The sequence below is a fragment of the Zootoca vivipara genome, chromosome 3, assembly GCF_963506605.1.
Source record: "Zootoca vivipara chromosome 3, rZooViv1.1, whole genome shotgun sequence".
NCBI classification, from domain to species: Eukaryota; Metazoa; Chordata; class Lepidosauria; order Squamata; family Lacertidae; genus Zootoca; species Zootoca vivipara.
Genome location: NC_083278.1, coordinates 27,421,629 through 27,442,347, shown reverse-complemented (window position 1 = coordinate 27,442,347; position 20,719 = coordinate 27,421,629). Strand labels below are relative to the sequence as shown.

At 45.7% G+C, this 20,719-nt stretch overlaps 1 protein-coding gene and 1 long non-coding RNA gene across 3 annotated transcripts in view; one reads left to right on the top strand and one right to left on the bottom strand.

The window, feature by feature from the left end:
* The window catches only part of LOC118082391 (uncharacterized), a 33,096-nt gene extending 13,336 nt beyond the window's left edge, over positions 1-19,760 (top strand). The window contains exon 3 of the long non-coding RNA XR_004692258.2: positions 19,359-19,760. This is a non-coding gene — a long non-coding RNA (uncharacterized LOC118082391). The remainder of the gene's footprint in view (positions 1-19,358) is intronic.
* HPCAL1 (hippocalcin like 1) overlaps positions 1,779-20,719 on the bottom strand; it is a 78,962-nt gene continuing 60,021 nt past the window's right edge. For both annotated transcript variants that reach the window (XM_035109859.2, XM_035109858.2), the window contains 3 exons: positions 12,532-12,934; positions 11,828-11,933; positions 1,779-2,912 (listed from right to left, as the gene is read on the bottom strand). In XM_035109859.2, coding sequence (XP_034965750.1) covers positions 2,815-2,912; positions 11,828-11,933; positions 12,532-12,909 — 582 coding nt within the window. In that variant the 5' untranslated portion in view covers positions 12,910-12,934 and the 3' untranslated portion in view covers positions 1,779-2,814. The remainder of the gene's footprint in view (positions 2,913-11,827; positions 11,934-12,531; positions 12,935-20,719) is intronic.

The window sequence follows — 20,719 nt, the reverse complement described above, 5'->3', positions numbered from 1 at the left end:
TTTGCTGAAGCTTTAACGTAAAATTGTTTAAGGATTTGTAAGTTGGGGCCAAATTTCATATTGGTTAATACCTAATAATTAGGTACAGTATTTCCAATTTCCATTCCAAAAAAAGCAAAGACTTTAAGGAAGCCCAGGGACATGATCATTAGTGGGGATTTGGTTGTTTTGCTGTGTTCAATCAAATCCACTAATTTCCTAATGGGGTCCGTTATATTGCAACCGGGGACAAATCCAGGCTGGTCTCGGGTTAAGTTTGTGTAGGAAGCATTTTAAACAGTTGGCCAGGATTGATGTGAATATTTTAGAGTCTTGATTTATCAGTGAGCTTGGGTACAGTAGTATGATTCTACTTTGAGGCTATCTTTGAATGGCTTTGGGATAGAGACTGTTTCGGAGGACATGCAAGTTTTAGGGATGGGGCCCCTTTATGATGTTAAACATGCGGATCATGTAGAGCATCAGGATTTCTTTGAATTTCTTGTAGAATTCTATTGTAAAGCCATCTGTGCTTGGGGCTTTTGGTTTTTGAGTCTCCATTTCCTTTGTGGTAGTAGGACTGTCCAGGAATTCTTGTTTCTCCGCAGTTAGGGTTAGGATGGTCAGTCCTGTTAGGAAATTTTTTATTTCCTGTTTGGTCAGGTTGTGGAAGGTACATAGGTTAGAGTAGAATCTAGCAAAATCTGATATTATTATTTCTTGGAGGAGAATGTTACATTGCATCACCAAAAGGGATGGTAATGTATGCTTGGAGTGATTTGCCCCCTTGCACCTGTTTGCTAATAGTCTGGAGTTTCCCCCTCCATATTCGTAAAAGTGTTGTTTCAAGTATAGGATGTTGATCGTTGTTTTATTAATTTCTAATGAGTGAAACTCCCTTCTTTTTTGTTCTATGATTTTAATGAGTTGTTTTTTTTTGCTCCTGTTTGTTTGTAGCATGTTGAGAGGGCCCTGATACCCTGTTCTAGCTTGCTAATTACAATTGTTTGTTTTTTAAGGGATGCCTTTTCTTTTATACAGGCTCCTTTTATACAGGGGGGTTGTTATGCTGGCTACACCATTGTTTTGGAGGGTCTTTGAGACTCTTTCTTTTCACTTGATTTGTGGTCAGTATGGGGCTAAAGAACCATGATGGGGTGGTTTGTATTTACTCCCCTATTTTGAGGGTAGCTTCTACTGTGGCATGGGCTGTGATTTTAATGTTACTGACCTGGTGTGAGCAAAATGCTATCCAGTCTGGCCATGGTGCCCAGATTGGAATGTGTGGCTGGTGTTGTCTGGGTTCTTTGACCTCATATATTATATAGGTCTCCTATTTTTAAAAGCATTTTTAGTAGTCTATAGGATTTTTTGATGGGGGGGGGGGTTCCTCAGAGGAATGTTGGCCATGGGGATGTGTAGTGGATGTCTTGCAGGAAGATGCCTCTCCCATCTAAGTTGAGGTTGCCTCCTAGAATTGCTTCCCTTCAGAGAAGGAAATGAAGTCTGTTTTGAGTTTGGGGCATATATGGAACCAATTGTCAGTTTGTTTTTTCCATCTAGTGATCCCTTGGCAAAAATGAATCTGCCTTTTTTTGTCTTTTAATATTGTTGTGGCTTTAAAATGTAGGTCTCTGCTGAGCACTATGGCTACCCCACACACTTTTCCTAAGCTGGTAGCCAACTGGGTGAACGATATTTTAAACCAAGCATTTAGCTCCTCACAACTGGCCCTTTTATTGCTTTCCAGAGAAACCCTGCCATGCACAAACCTGAAACATTGAAGTATGACACAGAGAGACAAGAAAATCAAGTCTTTATTTCAATTAACATTTCTTGGCATTAGGCAGATATTAAATAACACTGGAATGCACAAGACTATTAACAGAGATGGACCGCAACAAGGTAGGACGGCCATAGCAAGTGTGTGTCAAATCACCTCACTTCACTCAAATGCCATTTTAGAAACGCTGCAGCCACAGTAAAGTGGCACTTCACTGATAAACACAGAAGGAAAAATATTCATTTTAAATTTCATTAACACAGTAAAATGCTTGAACAATCAACAGTAAAAATGAACAAAGTGTTGCAATTGGTAATTAAACAGTGTTATTATCCACAAACAGCTAGTCATGCAGTGCCTTAATGGCAAACTTGCTATGCATAAATATCACTTTAAAAAAGAGAGATTTGAATAATCACAGACAACTAGAAGAAATGAAGCATGGATTCTACTTGATATATTAAATATGACCTAAATATAAAAAAAATTACTTCACCATATATATATATATATATATATATATATATATATATATATATATATATATGAATGGAAAGACCATTAAGTAAGTGCAAGCAATTTTCCTCATAGCAGGAAACTGGTATCATGCTCTTTAAGAAAATTCTACTCAATTTACTCCACATTTTATATCCGTTTCCTGGGAAGCAAATTAAAATGTCTGCCATTTGTGTTGGTCAAAAGGAACACATGGCATCTCTTTCTTAGGAGCTAACTAGAAAGTCATCTGTTCATATTAACCAAGTGATGTGCAATAAACCCCTCTTTAACCTGCCATTGTAAACATACTCTTCAGTTATGTTAGATGTGTAGAGTGAATCATAAGGGGAAGAAACAAAGGACGGGATAGTGGAAGGAGGAATTTGCATCAATGTTGGTGAGAGAGGAGTGAGGCTCTTTTTCACTTGGATACACAGACAATCTGGCAGTGGAATCTCATCCACTAGCCACTGAGGAATGGTTGAGAAGGCATCCATTTACGAGTAAAGCTTGAACAAGCCAGTAATTTTCTTTGCAAACTGTCCAGAGTTTAATTAGAACTGACTTGCACTGCTTGGATCACATTGTAACAACCGCACGATAGAGGGATCACTCTTGGCACCTTTAATAAACTCTTCGAGCGATAGTTTACCTTGAAGGGAAACAAGAGAAAGATACAAAATCAAATCATTTTCTCTGCCAATAAATGGCAGCCAAAAGTAACTTATAAACTTAGCCTGTCAATTATTGGCTTTTAATATACCTAATTAGTTGCCAATGTGTTTTAAGATGAAATATAAAATCTTGAAAAGATGAGCTAGGCAATTATTACGACAGATCTAACATTTCCCAGTTCAGGGTGCATTTAGATAGGATTGTGAACTTTGCACTCCAAATGATGGTACTAACAATACTTCTAGTTCCTCCTAATAATCCTTATTCCAAAGATCCTAGCAGACTGTTCTTGGGATGGGCTGTGTAAGGAAATCTTGATATGACGTAGACAATAGAACAATAATCAGAGTGTGAACCAGATAAGACTTTCACATCCATTTGCATATCCCAAACACTCAAGACAAATGCAGATATTTTTAATGGAACCGACATGAAAAGCATGTTTAATCTCAGTAGTGATTCACTACTGAGTACGACAAGGTTGTATATTGTCTCCCTGCTTATTTAACTTATATGCAGAATTCATCATGCGAAAGGCTGGACTAGATGAATCCCAAGCCGGAATTAAGATTGCCGGAAGAAATATCAACAACCTCAGATATGCAGATGACACAACCTTGATGGCAGAAAGCGAGGAGGAATTAAAGAACCTTTTAATGAGGGTGAAAGAGGAGAGCGCAAAATATGGTCTGAAGCTCAACATCAAAAAAACCAAGATCATGGCCACTGGTCCCATCACCTCCTGGCAAATAGAAGGGGAAGAAATGGCGGCAGTGAGAGATTTTACTTTCTTGGGCTCCTTGATCACTGCAGATGGTGACAGCAGTCACGAAATTAAAAGACGCCTGCTTCTTGGGAGAAAAGCAATGACAAACCTAGACAGCATCTTAAAAAGCAGAGACATCACCTTGCCGACAAAGGTCCGTATAGTTAAAGCTATGGTTTTCCCAGTAGTGATGTATGGAAGTGAGAGCTGGACCATAAAGAAGGCTGATCGCCGAAGAATTGATGCTTTTGAATTATGGTGCTGGAGGAGACTCTTGAGAGTCCCATGGACTGCTAGAAGATCAAACCTATCCATTCTTAAGGAAATCAGCCCAGAGTGCTCCCTGGAAGGACAGATCGTGAAGCTGAGGCTCCAATACTTTGGCCACCTCATGAGAAGAGAAGAATCCTTGGAAAAGACCCTGATGTTGGGAAAGATTGAGGGCACTAGGAGAAGGGGACGACAGAGGACAAGATGGTTGGACAGTGTTCTCGAAGCTACGAACATGAGTTTGACCAAACTGCGGGAGGCAGTGCAAGACAGGAGTGCCTGGCGTGCTATGGTCCATGGGGTCACGAAGAGTCGGACACGACTAAACGACTAAACAACAACAACAGTGATTCACTGCTTCCTTGAACTGACACCATGCAGAGGTGTGAACCTGAATAAATCCAGATAGCAGCTGAATCTCACTCAGACATAGATGTTTTTGAAACAAATGTAGAACATCTCCCTTGCTCTTGCACTTGGCAGGGTCCCCAAACTAAGGCTCGGATGCGGCCCAATCGCCTTCTAAATTCGGCCCATGAACGGTCCGGGAATCGGCATGTTTTTACATGAGTAGAATGTGTCCTTTTATTTAAAATGCATCTCTGGGTTATTTGTGGGGCATAGGAATTCGTTCATATATTTTTTCCAAAATACAGTGGTGCCTCGCTAGACGAATGCCCTGCTAGGCGAAAATTCCGCTTAACGAAAGGATTTTCTGATCGGAGGTTGCCTCGCTATACGACGAGGTTTTCTCGAAGCGTGGCCATAAAAACCTCTGATCAGAAAATCAGGGCATTCATCTAGCGAAAGGGGAACCAGCTGTAGCAAGTGAAGAAGGCAAAGGAAGATCAGCTGAGAGGCGCTGACAGCTGTCACCGCCTCTCAGCTGATCTTCCTTTGCCTTCTTTCCCTGCTGCAGCTGGTTCCCCTTTGTGTTCCGCTGGTCTCTGCCCCGGCAGAGACCAGCAGAACACAAAGAGGAGCTAGCGGGGGAGGAACTACTGTAGGTGTCCGCCCGTTTGCCTTCGCCAAGGCGGTGCCTTCTCGGGGAAGGCAAGCGCCCTACGATCCCCCGCTGTGTGACAGGCGGGATGTGGGGAAAACGCAGGATCTTTCCTGCGTTTCCCCCACATCCCGCCCGACGCAGCGGGGGATTGTAGCGGGCTTCTCAAGCCCCCAAGATCCCCGCTGTGTGACAAGCGGGATCCCCCGGCACTGAACGCAACTTCGGTGACCTCTGAAGTTGCGTTCAGTGCCGGCTTTTCGCGGCAAGACGCGGCGGTGGGGGAAGGTCTTTCCCCGCTGCCGCGTCTTGCCTGCCTCCCCCGGCACTGAACGCAACTTCGGAGACCTCTGTTGCCTTCAGTGCTGGGAGAGGCAGGCAAGACGCGGCGGCGGGAGAAGGTCTTCCTCCGCCGCCGCTTCTCGCCGGCATGGGGCTTGGCAGCGGTGGGGGGAAGGCGCAGGATCGTTCCTTCGCCTTTCCCCCACCCCGCCCGACAGAGTCGGATCCGACGAAGCTTCAGAAGCTTCGTCCGATCCGGCTCTGTTGTTGGCAGCAGCGGCGCTTGCTCTATTGGCTCGGGGAAGCGCCTGCCTGCCTTCCCCGAGCCAAGAGAACAAGCGCTACTGCCGCCACCAGTTCCCCCGGAGCCCATAGGAACGCATTAATTGACTTTTAATGCATTCCTATGGGAAACGGTGCCTCACTAGACGAAATTTTCGTAGGACGAATTGAGTCCTGGAACGAATTAATTTCGTCTAGTGAGGTACCACTGTATATTCCACCCCCCCCACAAGGTCTGTGGGACAGTGAAAAAGTTTGCTGACCCCTGGACTATGGCATACAAACCAATGATGTTGATCTATTTCAGGCATCCCCCAAACTTTGGCCCTCCAGATGTTTTGGACTACAATTCCCATCTTCCCTGACCACTGGTCCTGCTAGCTAGAGATCATGGGAGTTGTAGGCCAAAACATCTGGAGGGCCGCAGTTTGGGGATGCCTGATCTATTTGAAACTAAGTAGACATAAAAACCAACTACTCTAGTTTAGCTTATTTGCATGCTTGGCTATCTGCATCAATGGAAATATTTGTGCTTCAATTAATTCATTAATTCCAAATTAGAGCAGAACTACACATTATGAGAAACACAGGGCAACCTCTGAAAGTGACACCCTTGCTGGCAGTCCCAGATTATTTGCATTCACTATGACTCATTGCCATACCTTGGATTGTCCTGAATACCACCATTTGGTAGCCAAGCCCCAAACCAAAAGTCCTGTTGGATGCATTTTGGCTTGCCTGCTGATGAAATTGTGTGGTGATTGATAATATTGTCATTTATCTGTTTTAGACCCCTAAGCAGTAGCAGTTGCCAGGACATTAGCTTGTTTGCCTCTGCATAGTTCCATCCTTATTTCAGACATTATGGTAGATTACAATGTTTAGCTGGGGGATATAGTGCGATGTTGAAAACCAGGTATCACCTAAACCTCACATGCATTGTGGTTCACAATATATTGCCAGGTCAAATATTATGAAGCTTATCATGATGTGAACTTCAAACTGGTTTTGGATGATTTGGTTGAACACAGATATAACCTCCACAGACACCATGTATTGCGGAGGCCATCTGTGCTGGATCAAATCATCCTAGAAATCCCAGGGATACAGCAGGACAGAAGTTACACAATGGAAACATGCATCCATTTTTCTCTCTTTTATAGCCTTTCAGAAGGTCAAAATTAAAAGTAGCAGGATCTCTGACTTAAAATTGTTATACTTGCCCTTCAATTAATTTCTCCCACCACTTGATGCTGCTAGAGAGAGAAAGATGCACTGTGCTTACTCCAAAATGCACTGGCACCTGAAGTATTAATGAAATGCTTGTAAAACCTTGAGGAAGCTCTCCGAGCATTCAAAGAGTACAAATACACCCAACAACTGTTACCCCACCTCTCCTAGGGTAAATGTTCTTCTAAGAGTAACAGCCAGCAGAGGACTTCAGTGAAAACTGGGGGGTGTCAGCAAATGAAAGGTATAGCATAACTGCCAGCCAGGAAACTCACAGAGCCTGTAATTCATCCCATGATTTCCTAGCAGGGAAAAGAAAAGACATTCTAGGCATAATTACTACTCTCCTGATTTTGGTGAAGTCCTCCAATAACTGCTACAGTGTTCTCCCTTTCCAGCTGAAGTTGGGGTGTTTTTTGTCATTTGGGAACAGAGTAGGACAGGGGTCCCCAAGCTAAGGCCCAAGGGCCTGATGTGGCCCAATCGCCTTCTAAATCCGGCCTGTGGGTGGTTCGGGAATCAGCAAGTTTTTACACAAGTAGAATGTGTCCTTTTATTTAAAATGCATCTCTGGGTTATTTGTGGGGCATAGGATTCATTTATATATTTTTTCAAAATATAGTTCGGCCACCCACAACGTCTGAGGGACAGTGGACTAGCCCTCTGCTGAAAAAGTTTGCTGACCCCTGGGGTAGGAGCTGGGAGGGTTGGGATGAAGCAGAAAACTTGGGGAGGCTGCTTGAGATAGGTTGTATCTGGTTTAATTCAGCTCACAGTGATTTGAGCAGGGGTGGTTTCATGGTTGAGCGCCTCAGTTTAATATTCTCACCCCTTCTCAAAATGTGACTGTTTCTTAACAATGTCTACGTACTGCATAAGGTAGGGTTCTTCCTTTTCCAAAGCTGTTTGAACACTGTGTTTACTAATAGGTAGCTTTTATTTTAAAATATTCAATTTGAATCATTGATGCACATTTGCATTTGGTGCCTCTGGAGACAATTTTTTAAAAAACCCACTAAGTATAACACATTTTAAGGCATTTTGTATCCCAGTTTTGATTGTTCCTATTATGATAATAACCTCCACCACATTTATTTTGCCAGAGGGGGAGGTTACTAATATTGGAAGTCATGTAATACCTAGCATGAAAGGGGGCTTTGTTCATGCCATTGTTATCAACTGAGATGTTAAATCTTTGCAAGGCTTGGACACTTCTACCCTTGTGGGATTTTACCCCACCCCCAATTTAATATAATCACAGTTAGGTTTATGTTCTTCCTACCTTATAAATATTACTTCCTATTTTGATAACTACTATATTTGTATGCATTCTCTTATGCTATTAGAGAGGTAACATTTCATGGAATGAAAATCTTAGCTATTCCTAAGTCCTGCTGCAATAATTCAGCAATTGCTGTATTAGCCACATGCTCATGTTATAAGTATTTCTTGATGGTCACAATCTGCCTGAAAGCACCACCAGTATTTGAGAATGTCTCCACAGTTTGGGATATGAGCCATGGGATGGAGAAACCCCATTTGGGGATATATTTTGAGATCCCACTGTCTGTAATTAAAGACCGGCTCCAGGGCCGTCTCAAGCACGTCGGGCGCCCTGGCGCTGTGGTGCGGAGATCGCTCCGGCGTCCCTGCCCCGCTCCGTTTCTTGCCGCGGCTGGTGGGCGGGCTCAGCATGCAGCACAGTTTCCACCCACCTCCGCTGCGCGGTGCCCCCCCTACCGGGCCGGCGCCCTAGCGCCCCGCACCACCCAGACTACCCCTAGAGCCGGCCCTGACCGGCTCCAAATTTCCCCTGAGGTTAGGCTGGTCTCAAACCAGGGGCTCAGAGCAGTCACACCCGCAGTCCTATCAAATTTCAGTTCACTTCTTTATAGATGGGTAAGAGTCCAACTAAGTGGCAACTGTCAAATAACATCTTCCCCCTTTTCTTCAAGTCATTAACAAAACACCTGGAAGAAGACTGCCCCACTTCTTAATCAGAATTGGAGTCCTCCACCATAGCAGTTTTTAAGAGTGAAAAAAGAGACACTTGGTGATGCAGTTGGGCTCTCCTAGGTAATATTGTTTGACTCAAAGTTATGACTGAATTGTTACCCTTTTCATATGATGCAGCACACTGACAGTTTTAACTGTGCGGCACTGGGTAAAATGGATTTGACACACTATTTTAACCTGTACAAGTGCTGTGTTATGCAAAAGAGTAGCTAACTAAATATATGTGCTAAAATACTCAAAATATTGCAGTGAGAATAAAATGTAGAAATGAGGTTAAAAGTACCGTATTTTTTGCCCCATGGGACACACTTTTCCCCTCAAGAGAAAGGGGAAATCTCTGTGCGTCCTATGGAGCAAATGCCATGGCTCCGGCAGCGGGATTCCTCGGCTACTGCTGCAGTCCGAGCGGAGGGATGTCTCTGCCGCCGAGCCAGTGCCCTTCCCAACTGTAGGCTCTGACCCCTGCTCTTGATAGAGGCAGGGGCACTCCTTTCAGCCGCCTTTGCTGCACGGAAGAGCAGGGATCAGAGCCTGTGGTCGGGAGAGACACAGCACTACTATGCTGTGTCTCCCCTGATCGCAGGCTCCAATCTCTTGCGCTGCCACTGCCTCCTCCGCTGGCAAGAGCAGGCATTGGGGCAGCGCGCCTCTCCCAATGCCTCTCTGTGAAGCATCCCCCCCCCGTCGCCACTTGCAAAAGCCTGCTTTAATGAGCAGGGGAGGAGACGTTTGACAGGGAGCAGGGGCGGGTGGCAGCACGCGTTTGCGACAGTCTACTTTTACGAGCAGGGGGGGGGGAGAAGTTTGACAGGGAGCAGGGAAGGAGGGGTGGTGGCAGCCGGCTGCCACCCACCCCTCCTTCCCTGCTCCGTGAAGCATCTCCGCCGCTTCCGCCGCTTGCAAAAGCCTGCTTTTAAGGGCGGCGGGCAGATGTTTGACACGGAGCAGGGAAGGAGGGGCGGGTGGCAGCTGCTCCTTCCCTGGTCTGTGAAGCATCGCTACGGGGCTTCCCGTTTCTCCTTCCCTTTTGCCGGTGTCAGCAGGAGAAGCCCGACAGCATCGCTACTGGGCTGCCCCTTCCTCCCCTGCCCCCTTTGCTGGACTGGTCCCTCCGCCGCTGCTGCCTCCTCCACTCCCCCTCCAACGCCCCCCCTCACACAGCCTTTTAGAGGAGGAAAACCAGGGGAATTTTTTTCCCTCGTTTTCCTCCTCTAAAAAACTAGGTGTGTCCTTTGGTCAGGTGCGTCCTATGGAGCGGAAAAATACGGTTCTACTTATCCCCTAAATTTATTTCAGTTGCAAAACATTGCTTGGCAGGGACTGTGGTCCTGGAGGAAAAAAGTATTATGGTCAGGAGAAAACATACTGTGCAAGAGGAAAAGTTAGGGCTTGGGTAAGCAAACTTTTTCAGCAGGGGGCGGTCCACTGTCCCTCAGACCTTGTGGGGGGCCGGACTATACCGTGTTTCCCCTTTTTTAAGACGTAGTCAGAAAGTAAGCCATGGCAGCATTTTTTAGCATTAGTGAGATCTAAGACACCCCCCGAAAATAAGACATACCTCCATGCGAGACCGCCGAGTGCCCCAGCCAGCCAGAGGGGCCTGGAACCGGCTGCTGTTGCTGCAGAGAACGCATGGAGCGCCCTGCAGCGCCTGGCCTCTTCTTTTCTTTTCTTTTTTTGGGGCTGCCCGAGGCCTGCCGCCCCGCCACCGGAACCGGCGGCTGCAGAGCGGAGCGCTCCGAAGCAGCGAGCACTCGGAGCGCCCTGCAGCGCCTGGCTTCTTTTGCGGGGGGGGAGCTGCCCGAGGCCTGCCGCCCCGCCGCCGTAACCGGCGGCTGCAGAGCGGAGCGCTCCGAAGCGCCGAGCGCTCGGAGCGCCCTGCAGCGCCTGGCCTCTTCTTTTTTTTGGGGGGGAGGAGCTGCCCGAGGCCTGCCGCCCCGCCGCCGTAACCGGCGGCTGCAGAGCGGAGCACTCCGAAGCGCCGAGCGCTCGGAGCACCCTGCAGCGCCTGGCCTCTTCTCTTTTTGTTTGGCTGCCCGAGGCCGGCGGCTGCAGAGCGGAGCGCTCCGAAGCGCCGAGCGCTCGGAGCGCCCTGCAGCGCCTGGCCTCTTCTTTTGGGGGGAGAGCTGCCCGAGGCCTGCCCCCCACCACCGGAAGCGGCGACTGCAGGGCGGAGCGCTGAGCGCTCGGAGCGCCCTGCAGCGCCTGGCCCATTCTTTTGGGGGGAGAGCTGCCCGAGGCCTGCCCCCCGCCGCCGGAAGCGGCGGCTGCAGAGCGGAGCGCTCCGAAGCGCCGAGCGCTCGGAGCGCCCTGCAGCGCCTGGCCTCTTCTTTTGGGGGGAGAGCTGCCCGAGGCCTGCCCCCCGCCGCCGGAACCAGCGGTCTGCAGCGCCGAGCGCCCGGAGCGCCGAGCCAGCAGCCTGCCGCCTCGGTGCCGCGCAGAGCGCCCAGCAGCACCCCGAACCAGTGGCATGGCCCCTCCGAGGAGGCCTTAAGGTACCGTACAAGACATCCCCTGAAAATAAGACACCGTGTTCTTTTTTGAGTAAAAAAAGTTATAAGACGGTGTCTTAAAAAAGGGGAAACACGGTATTTTGGGGAAAAAATGAACGAATTCCTATGCCCTACAAATAACCCAGAGATGCATTTTGAATAAAAGGACACATTCTACTCATGTAAAAACATGCTGATTCCTGGACCGTCCGCGGGCCGGATATAGAAGGCGATTGGGCCACATCCGGCCCCTAGTTCGGGGACCCATGAGTTAGGGCATGGAGAAGGGGTTAATGTCCAGGCGTCACTCATCACAAATGCTGCTTTCAGCAGACTACTTTTTCTGCAGCCAAACGACTAGAACATGGTTTGGTTTAAAAAAATGGAAATGTAAGATTTTCAGGTTTGTTTGTTTTTTAAAAAATGTATGTGTCACAGATTGTGGCCATGTAGATCTCTAGACCCTAGAGATTAAGGAGTGATGAGCATGCACATAGACGCACCAGTGTTCCAATCATGTTTGTTATAGTGACTTGCTGCAAAAAACATACCATCATTGTTTGTGTCCATCTGTCTGAATATTTTGTCTGTTCGTTTCTCTGGAGTGGATTCATCCTCTGGCATTTTCATTACCGAAGACACCATTTTGTAGATAGCCTACAGGAACAGCAAAATATAGGAAGTCAGTTTTGCATCCTTGAAGGAAGTAGTGGAAGCTTATTTTGCAAGTTATGGGAAATAAGTGATAAACAAAAAGCAGAACATGTTGGTTGTCGTTTATGCTGTTGCAAAAAAGAAAAAGAAAAATAACCACACTCACTATGATATGTACATAATGTATTCTCCATATACTGCATTTGCTTGTTTATATGCCAACTTACATTTTTAGGCATAACAAATACACAGCCCTTATGTTTTCCTAGAAAACGCCCATCATTTTGATAGATTGTGTGTGTTTTGTTTGCCCATTGGGAGTAATGATGCATGAATGCAAAGGGCTGCACATTTGGAACTGGGTCTAAGATTTGTGTTTGTAAAATATATAATAACTACCTGAATATTTTCTGTTTGGTAGTCTGGTACAAAATGAGAAGAATTTAATCTGGAATGTGCTCCAGGCATGTGGCACACTGATCAGGATTATGCACACTTTTAAGTGTTAAAATATGTATTATGTATGTTGGTTAACAAAAGATAAATGAATTATACTGTACTGAATGAACTTTGTGTGCCCTTCTTGTATGGATTTACTTACCTGCACTATCTCAAGCATTTCTGCACGGCTGATGTAGCCATTGCCATCAAGGTCATACATGCTAAATGCCCATTTCAGCTTCTGCTCAAGTTTCCCCCGAGAAGTGACACTCAGTGCGATTATAAATTCCCGAAAGTCAATCGTCCCATCGCCATTGGTATCAAAAGTGCGGAACACATGCTCTGCAAATTTTGAGGCATCGCCGTAGGGGAAGAAGTTAGCATATATCTTTTTGAACTCTTCAACAGTCAAATGGCCAGTTGGGCAATCTTTTAGGAAGCCTTTGTACCACTCTTGCAGTTCATGGTCTGTGAATTCTGTGTTCTCTCGGAGGTCCTGGAGCACTTCGGGTCTCAGTTTACTGTTCTGTTTCCCCATTCTGTTCTTGGTTAATGCCTAAGAGCTGCAACAACAACAAAAATCCGGTCATTCATAAAGCCACTGGTGACATACAAAACACTGTGTTTTAAACACAGATATTAAACATATGGGATGGCAGGAAAGGGTGAGATATATATACCAAATTTAAGAAAAAATTGATTATTTCATGCAAAGAGGACACGATTCTTAAAAAAAAAATTCAGAAGAACATCCTTTCCACTTTTGCCCAAGTTTACTTCTGCTGACTGTATCTCCTTCATATTCCACAGTGGCACAATGTGGATCACTATCCAATAGTTCCTTTCTCTTCCATTTTGATTGTGGGTGGCGCTGTGGCTAAACCACAGAGCCTAGGGCTTGCTGATCAGAAGGTTGGTGGTTCGAATCCCCATGATGGGGTGAGCTCCCGTTGCTTGGTCCCAGCTCCTGCCCACCCAGCATTTTGAAAGCACATCAAAGTGCAAGTAGATACCGTGTTTCCCCCTTTTTAATACGTAGTCAAAAAGTAAGGCATGGCTGGGTTTTTAATCATTTGAGAAATGTAAGACATGCCCCGAAAATAAGCCATACTTGTGCGACGTGCGGAGCAAGACCACCGAGCGCCCCAGCCAGCTAGCGGGACCCAGCACGGTGGCCGCAACAGGAGGAGGAAGCCTGCCGGGTTGGGTCAGTGCCCGGAAGCGGCGGCGGCTGCTGCAGTGCCGATAAAGCATGCAGCAGTGCCGCACGGAGCACTGAGGGCACAAGCCAGCAGGACCCAGCTCCTGCAATGCCGGCCGTGGCAGGAGGAGGAAGCCTGCCAGGTCGCGTTGGCGTTCAGAAGCCGCGGCGGCTACAGCGCTGACAAAGCGCGAAGCAGCGCCACACTCTCTGTATGTGCATGTCCGTCCCTTTCTCTGTGCGCGTGCACGTCTCTCTCTCTCTCTCCCCGTGCGTCTTTCTCTCTCTCTCCCCGTGTGCGCGCCTGTCTCTCTCTGTATTTTTGTGATCGCGTCTCTCTCTCTCTCTCTCTCTCTCCCCCCCCGACAGAGAAAGGGTGCTGCGCAGGTTCCTCTTTGGCTCGTCATTCAGCTGCCCCGGCCTCCTCGCCGAGAGCTGACGCCGCTCCTCTCCCCCTCCTTCCCTTTCCCCCTCCCTTCCCTTCCTTCTGTCAGTCTGTCAGTTGGGGTTGCGCGCGCCAGAGGCGCAGGCCCAAGCCTCGTCCCCCTCGCGCTTCCCTCACGAGCGTCTCGGAGCGGGACGGGTCCCGGCCTCCCTCCTCATTCCCCGGCCAGCGTGAGAGAGCAGCCTCTATACCTCCGCGCGCACACACACCCAGCCGCTGCCGCCTTCAAAGCCATGGGAGATGAGCAGCCTTCCAGTGCTCCCACCCAACCGCAAGTGCTTCGACTGCGACCAGTGCAGTCCCACCTACACTGACATGACAGTGGGCAGCTTCATGTATACCTCCTGCTCCGGCATCCTACGAGGTTTAAATCCACCTCACAGAGTGAGGTGTCTGTCTCCTAGGCAGGTGGCCATCCAGCCTCTGCTTAGAAGCCTCCAAGGAAGGAGAGCCCTTGATTCAGGATGGGGAGGAGGGGAAACGGAGAGAATAGAAGAGGCATAAAATGTGCGCGGAAGAGAGCGCCAAGCGTCCTGAGCCAGTGGGACCCAGTTGTACCGGCACTTTAAAAAAAAGACACCCCCTGAAAATAAGCCACCGTGTGTTTTTTTGAGGAAAAAAAGTTGTAAGACGGTGTCTTAAAAAAGGGGAAACACGGTAAATAGGTACCGCTCTGGCGGAAAGGTAAATAGCATTTCTGTGCGCTGCTCTGGTTCACCAGAAGCGGCTTAGTACGCCGGCTCCCTCGGCCAATAAAGCAGATAAGGGACTTAACTGTCAGGGGTCCCTTTACCTTTACTTGTACTAAACCATAAAGAGTTCTGAGTCCACCCCTCCATTGTGAGTTGCATCCATAAAAATCAAATAATCCTCCTTTGATTTAGTGACGGCTTCTGCTAACCAAGAGGTGACATTCTTTTTTGCTACTTTCCACACTCCTACACTTTTCTGGAAAGTTTCCAAAACTCCCTGGAGCTGGTTTCTTTTTTTGGGGGGGGGGGGCTATGAGTGTTTCTCAAACTTGGATCTCCAGCTGTTGTTGGACTACAACTCCCATTATACCTGGCCACTGATACTGCTAGCTAGGGATGATGAGAGTTGTAGTCTAACAACAGCTGGAGATCCAAGTTTGAGAAACACATGGCTAAATGAAGGAGGGGGAAACCAGCAAAAATCACCTTCCCACAACTTCCATTGGTGGAAGGCTTCAATGGGTCAAAAGCCTTTTCACAAACAGAAGAGCACAATTGTTGGCCATACAAACTTATTTTTTGTGTAACGAGTTACAAAACCTATTATAACAAACTATTCCTCAAGCAGAGGATTTTGTACTCTCATTTGCCACTTTCTAATTGTAATATTTGTGTATGTCAATAGTGGAAGTAAAAAATACTGGGTTCCAAAAGGAGACCTATTATTATTACTTTTAACACTCTTAGGACAATATTTTGTAGATGCACTTACTGCAGGTTCATCAGATCTGTCCTGAAATCATTTCCCATATTTGTCATGATTATATCCAAGCCCAATTTCATATCTACATGTACATCTTTATCACCTCAGGTGTATAAACAAAGTGGCAATAGACAATATTTTACAGGTATTTCTAATACCCAAAGGTATCAACCAATATGGTCAATGTGGTGCCCATTTTAGCATGTAAGTTCCTTCCTCCCATCATAAAAATATTGTATAATTTAGACATTGAACACTGGGCTTTCTTTTCTCTCAACCTTCCGTTCTAGCTAAACAAGCATACACAGTTGGAAGGCCAAAGATTTTAGAAATGTTTTGAAAGTTGATTGAAGAATTCCAAAACAAATAAGCAGGATGCAGGAAGAACAGAAGGAAATATGATAAATTCACTGGGAGGCCTGGGCTAACAGCCACCCCTATGTCTAATGGGATTACTCTAGAGGAGCATCTCTCTCACATTCACTATCACATTACACGGAAGTTCTCAAGGAAAATTCATTTGTGAGCATTCAAAGTGATTAACCTGATTTAACATGAATTTAACAAGCCAGGATAATAAGCCCAGGACCTGATCTATCCATCATGCTTCAATGCGACCACTAGCATTTATTGAAAAGGAAACAGTAACTCTCCGTACTATCATTCATTGCAAGAGGGCAGTGTCAATTTGCAAATCCCATGCATCAAAACCTCTCTGAAAAGGATCTGTGAGAAACCAAACTCTGCCTGCTTCCAGGTTTTGGGGAGTGTTCGTGGCAGTGGGCCAATCTGAAGAGTCATAACAACAGACTGAGAGCACAAAATAAACTTTTAGTAGCTTGCTATACTGAACAAGCATTTTTCCTAAGGGTTAACATGATTCATACATATCTCCAAAAGGAAAAGGCCACTATCATTAGATAGGATTACAAATAGATACAAACACCTCTTTCTCTCTTAGCTGTGAAAATTTGCTATGTTCCTCTCATTCCCAAATCCAGTCCATTCAGCAACATCAAGGGGATTTGTGATTGGCAAAACCATTATACATGAATCATTTGTTTAAAAACCCCACTAAATATAGATTGGGGTAGCACTGAGTGCAGTACTCTTGAGCTACATTTGGAGAGGGGAAAATAAAGAGAGCTTTAATCCACACACTGGAATCCTTGGAAACAATGACGGAATGGACTCTGGTCATGAGTCTTGTCAAAGCAGCTAAATACTTTAGGATGCTAAAAGCAACTGTTCTTCCCAATGACACGAGAGCAGAGATTTGAAAAAAGACATTACATAAAGTTTGCATACGCATTAGCAAGCAGCCAAGGTAATATGCAAACTGAATGTTAGGGAAACATTGCCTGCATGAAGAAAACAATAACAAGTCATTGCAATCTGAATGCAACCCTTTATTTCAAAAGGGATGTGTAGAAATGGGCTAGTTTGTCTGTGAAGTAGAATCATAAGATAATGGCAGCCGGTACAGTCAGGCTGGGAATAGGCTCAAAGCGACCTGGCACCGAATTCTGCACCAGCTGAAGTTTCTGAACCATCTTCAGAGGCAGCTCTATGTATAACGCGTTGCAGTAATCTAACCTATAGGTTGCCAGAGCATAAACAACAGCACTCCCTGTCCAGATAGGGGCACAGCTGGAACACTAGCCAAAGCTGCCACTGTGGGCCACCTGAGCCTCAAGCAACAACAAAGGATACCTTCCTTCAGATATCACAAGTGAACACATGCACAACCATATTTGAAATATAAAGTCTCTCATGAGAAATGAGTCTTTAAACAAAAGCAAGCTGCCTGTAAATTCTGCAGTCAAAATTTTGATGTATACTCCATTCCATGGGGGGGGGAGTGGGGAGTGTGTTGGAAACACATACTTTTAACCTGGATCTCTTTTTAAGGTTTTTCATTAAACAATGTATCATTATTTCAAAGAACTCTTCAGGGCAAGTAATTCAGCTATCGAGAAGGAACACATACTGTGCTGGGTGCAACATTATGATTGTAAAGCATCCAACTATTAAAAGGTAAAGGGGCCCCTGACCATCAGGTCCAGTCGTGTCCGACTCTGGGGTTGTGGCGCTCATCTCGCTCTATAGGCCGAGGGAGCCGGCGTTTGTCCCCAGACAGCTTCCGGGTCATGTGGCCAGCATGACAAAGCTGCTTCTGGCGAGCCAGAGCAGCGCACGGAAACGCCATTTACCTTCCCGCCGGAGCGGTCCCTATTTATCTACTTACACTTTGATGTGCTTTCGAACTGCTAGGTGGGCAGGAGCTGGGACCAATCCAACTATTACATACACCTAAATTAGAAACTCGAGAAAAGCCTTAAAAGCAGAAAAAGCAAGTTGGGAAGTGAGATCTCTCTCTTTTTAACAGTCCATGTCTTCTTCTGAATGGAACAAATCACTTCCCCTAACACTTATCTCCAGTGTTGTGCTCTTTATTTTTTATGATTTGGCTGTGATTTTAACAATCTAGATAACCACTCCATGGTTATTGATATTGTTAGAACTCGCTTATCAATGCAACACAAGTGCAAAAGAATGCAAACTCTCTCACACATACTACCACACCATTATTTACATACAGTTTAATACAATTTAAAAGACTACTTTAGCACCTTTTCTAAAAACCACCCTACACAGCTTTTCATCATAAACACCACAGAAAACATAAGCTTAAATTACACTATTAAAAATACCACAATTCTGTACACAACAGAACACAATATGCAGCTTCAGCTTTAAGCAATTTGCATGCGCTAAAAACATGCAGCACCAGATGGCGCCAGAGAGCAGAAAATTTTAAAACACAATTTTCCATAGAGAATTCTTTCTTTTGTTATAACGATCTAATTTCTGACTTATTTATAGCGGGGTTTTCCATTGTCTAGATCCACCCTATGACAGTGCACAACAAAAATTAATAATGCATAATTTATCCACAACAAATATGAGAAAGGCAGCAATTAAAACTGTAAGCTAAACCTTAGACCAGGGGTGGCTAATCTGTGGCTCTTTGGATTTTAATGGACTACAACTCGCCTTCTCCCCGACTACTGGCAATGCTAGCTAGGGATGATGGGAATCAGAATCCATCATTTGGAGGGCCACTCCTGGGTTAGTCACTCCTGTCTTAAACAACATAACTGGGTAAATAAAGTCTTTTAACCTGGAAGCCAAGAGATTGTCATGTGGGTACCTGGCTAGCAAAGCCAGAGTGTCGTCACTGAAAAACAACAACCCTCTTTTGTGGCTGGATAACATAGTTTGGATAGGGAAGGCAACTGGGTTTCCTGTAGAAGATCTTAAGACATGGCCAGGATGGTCTGGAAGAAGCACCCTTCTAATGTATTTGGTTCCCAGGCTGGCAAGCAGTAAGCCGCTCTTCTGCTTGACTCTTAGGCTTGGCCATCTGAAAGCTTGCACCTGTGTGCTCTTCTGCTGCCAATATTTGGAAGCAGCTTTTTGGCAGTGCTACTGTGCCTCCACTGGGATTTGGGGCGGATGGGGGGCAGAGAGAGAATGTTTTTAGATTACATACACATCGTGTGAATTTGCTTGTATAGTTTGAGGATCTCTACAGAAACACATTCCTGGTTTTATTTCTGATTTCCTCACCACCTCCTGAGTTTCTCTTGACTAACGGAGGGATTGGCAACAGACTATAGGCCTGAGAATCTCACAAACACGGACAAAACAAGCAACCCAAGACCGATGCGCCTGTAGTTTCTCAGGCCAAGTTGCATATGAGCATCAAAAGTGGGGGGTGGGGGTGGGGCAGGACTGTTATCAAGAAATGGTGACATAACCAGAGTTCTCAGAAACGACACACTCTGATATGCTATTAATACTCCATTCATTTTCTACACAGCATTGGCGATACAAAATCTTCATCCTGCTCAGAAACAGAAAGAAGAAAAAGAAAAAGAAAAAGCAGCCAGCTGCTCATTAATAAAACACATCAGATTTAAACAGAAACCTGTGTTTATATCATTAGCTACTTCTGCATTGAAGGAAACCATAAACATCCCAGCCTCCTAGCTTTATTTCTATTCACTGTTTGCTCTAATGGAGCCCTGCTTGATTCCCAAATGTTGAAATGTTTAAACTGAGCTCCCAGCTGGTAGAGCCATAAGCCATGTAAAGAGCACAGAGGAACTCTCCTGCTAATTGCACACATTGACATCTAGGCAAATACTTGGCTCTCCATCCTTATTTCAGAATGCTACATAAGATGTACTGTTTGCGCAAAAGGGTGGGGAGAAGAAAGAAGGAAGCCAAACCCTTTCCATTCTCGAGTATGTTAAAGGGCAGTTGTAATTACCAGCCTCACTATGGAAACATGGACAAACTTTGCATGAATGGGACTATCAGAGAGGCTACTTTAAAAAGACAAATAATTGGCATCTTGTATTTCCACACACACCCAATTTACTTTCTGAAGAAAACTGTCTTTTTTTCTTTCTCCCTAATGCAGCATAAAACCCTGGGTCAGTCAACAGCAATGCCTCACAATGGCCTGCCAACAGGATCTATTGCTACCAATGCCACTTACTTCCACACTAGGCTGATCAGATTTGGCCCAGAGGCCATCAGAGCAAAAATGCCCCATGTCAGAGGTGGGGAAGTTGGGGCTCTCCAGACATTGCTTGGCTACACTCCCATCATTTCTGAAGGGAAAGGCCTTTGTGGATGCGATTCAATGGGATATGGGTGTGGTTGTAAGGGACATAGCAGAGGCAAAGAGTGTGGCCACATGAGGGGTGCAATGGAGGGCAAATTGAGGGTGAAACAATGGCAAAAGAGGCACTAGAACTCATGCTTGTTTTTCCACAAGTATGGTGGAACAAGCCTCCAAACAAATCTTTAGATCCAAGGAGCAACACTGTGAAAGATGTACACTGTGTGCATTAGCAACTTGTAAACCACATTGAAATTTATCTATCTATCATCTATCTATCTAATTACATGTCCAATGAAACCGAAATCATGGAACAGAAATGGGAAAGGAAGAAGAAACTCACCCAGTTTAATGATATCTATTTGAAGCAATGGAAACTGAAATGGGCATCTGTCTATGAGAAAGACTTTTTCCGCTGCAGGATATCCCATTTATTTTGTTCCAATTTTGCCTCACATTGTTAAAACGCATTGGTCTTATATTATCTGCTTTTCCCACGCTCCCTTTTCCAACACAGGGGTTAGGCAAAATAACTTAGGATATTCCTCATA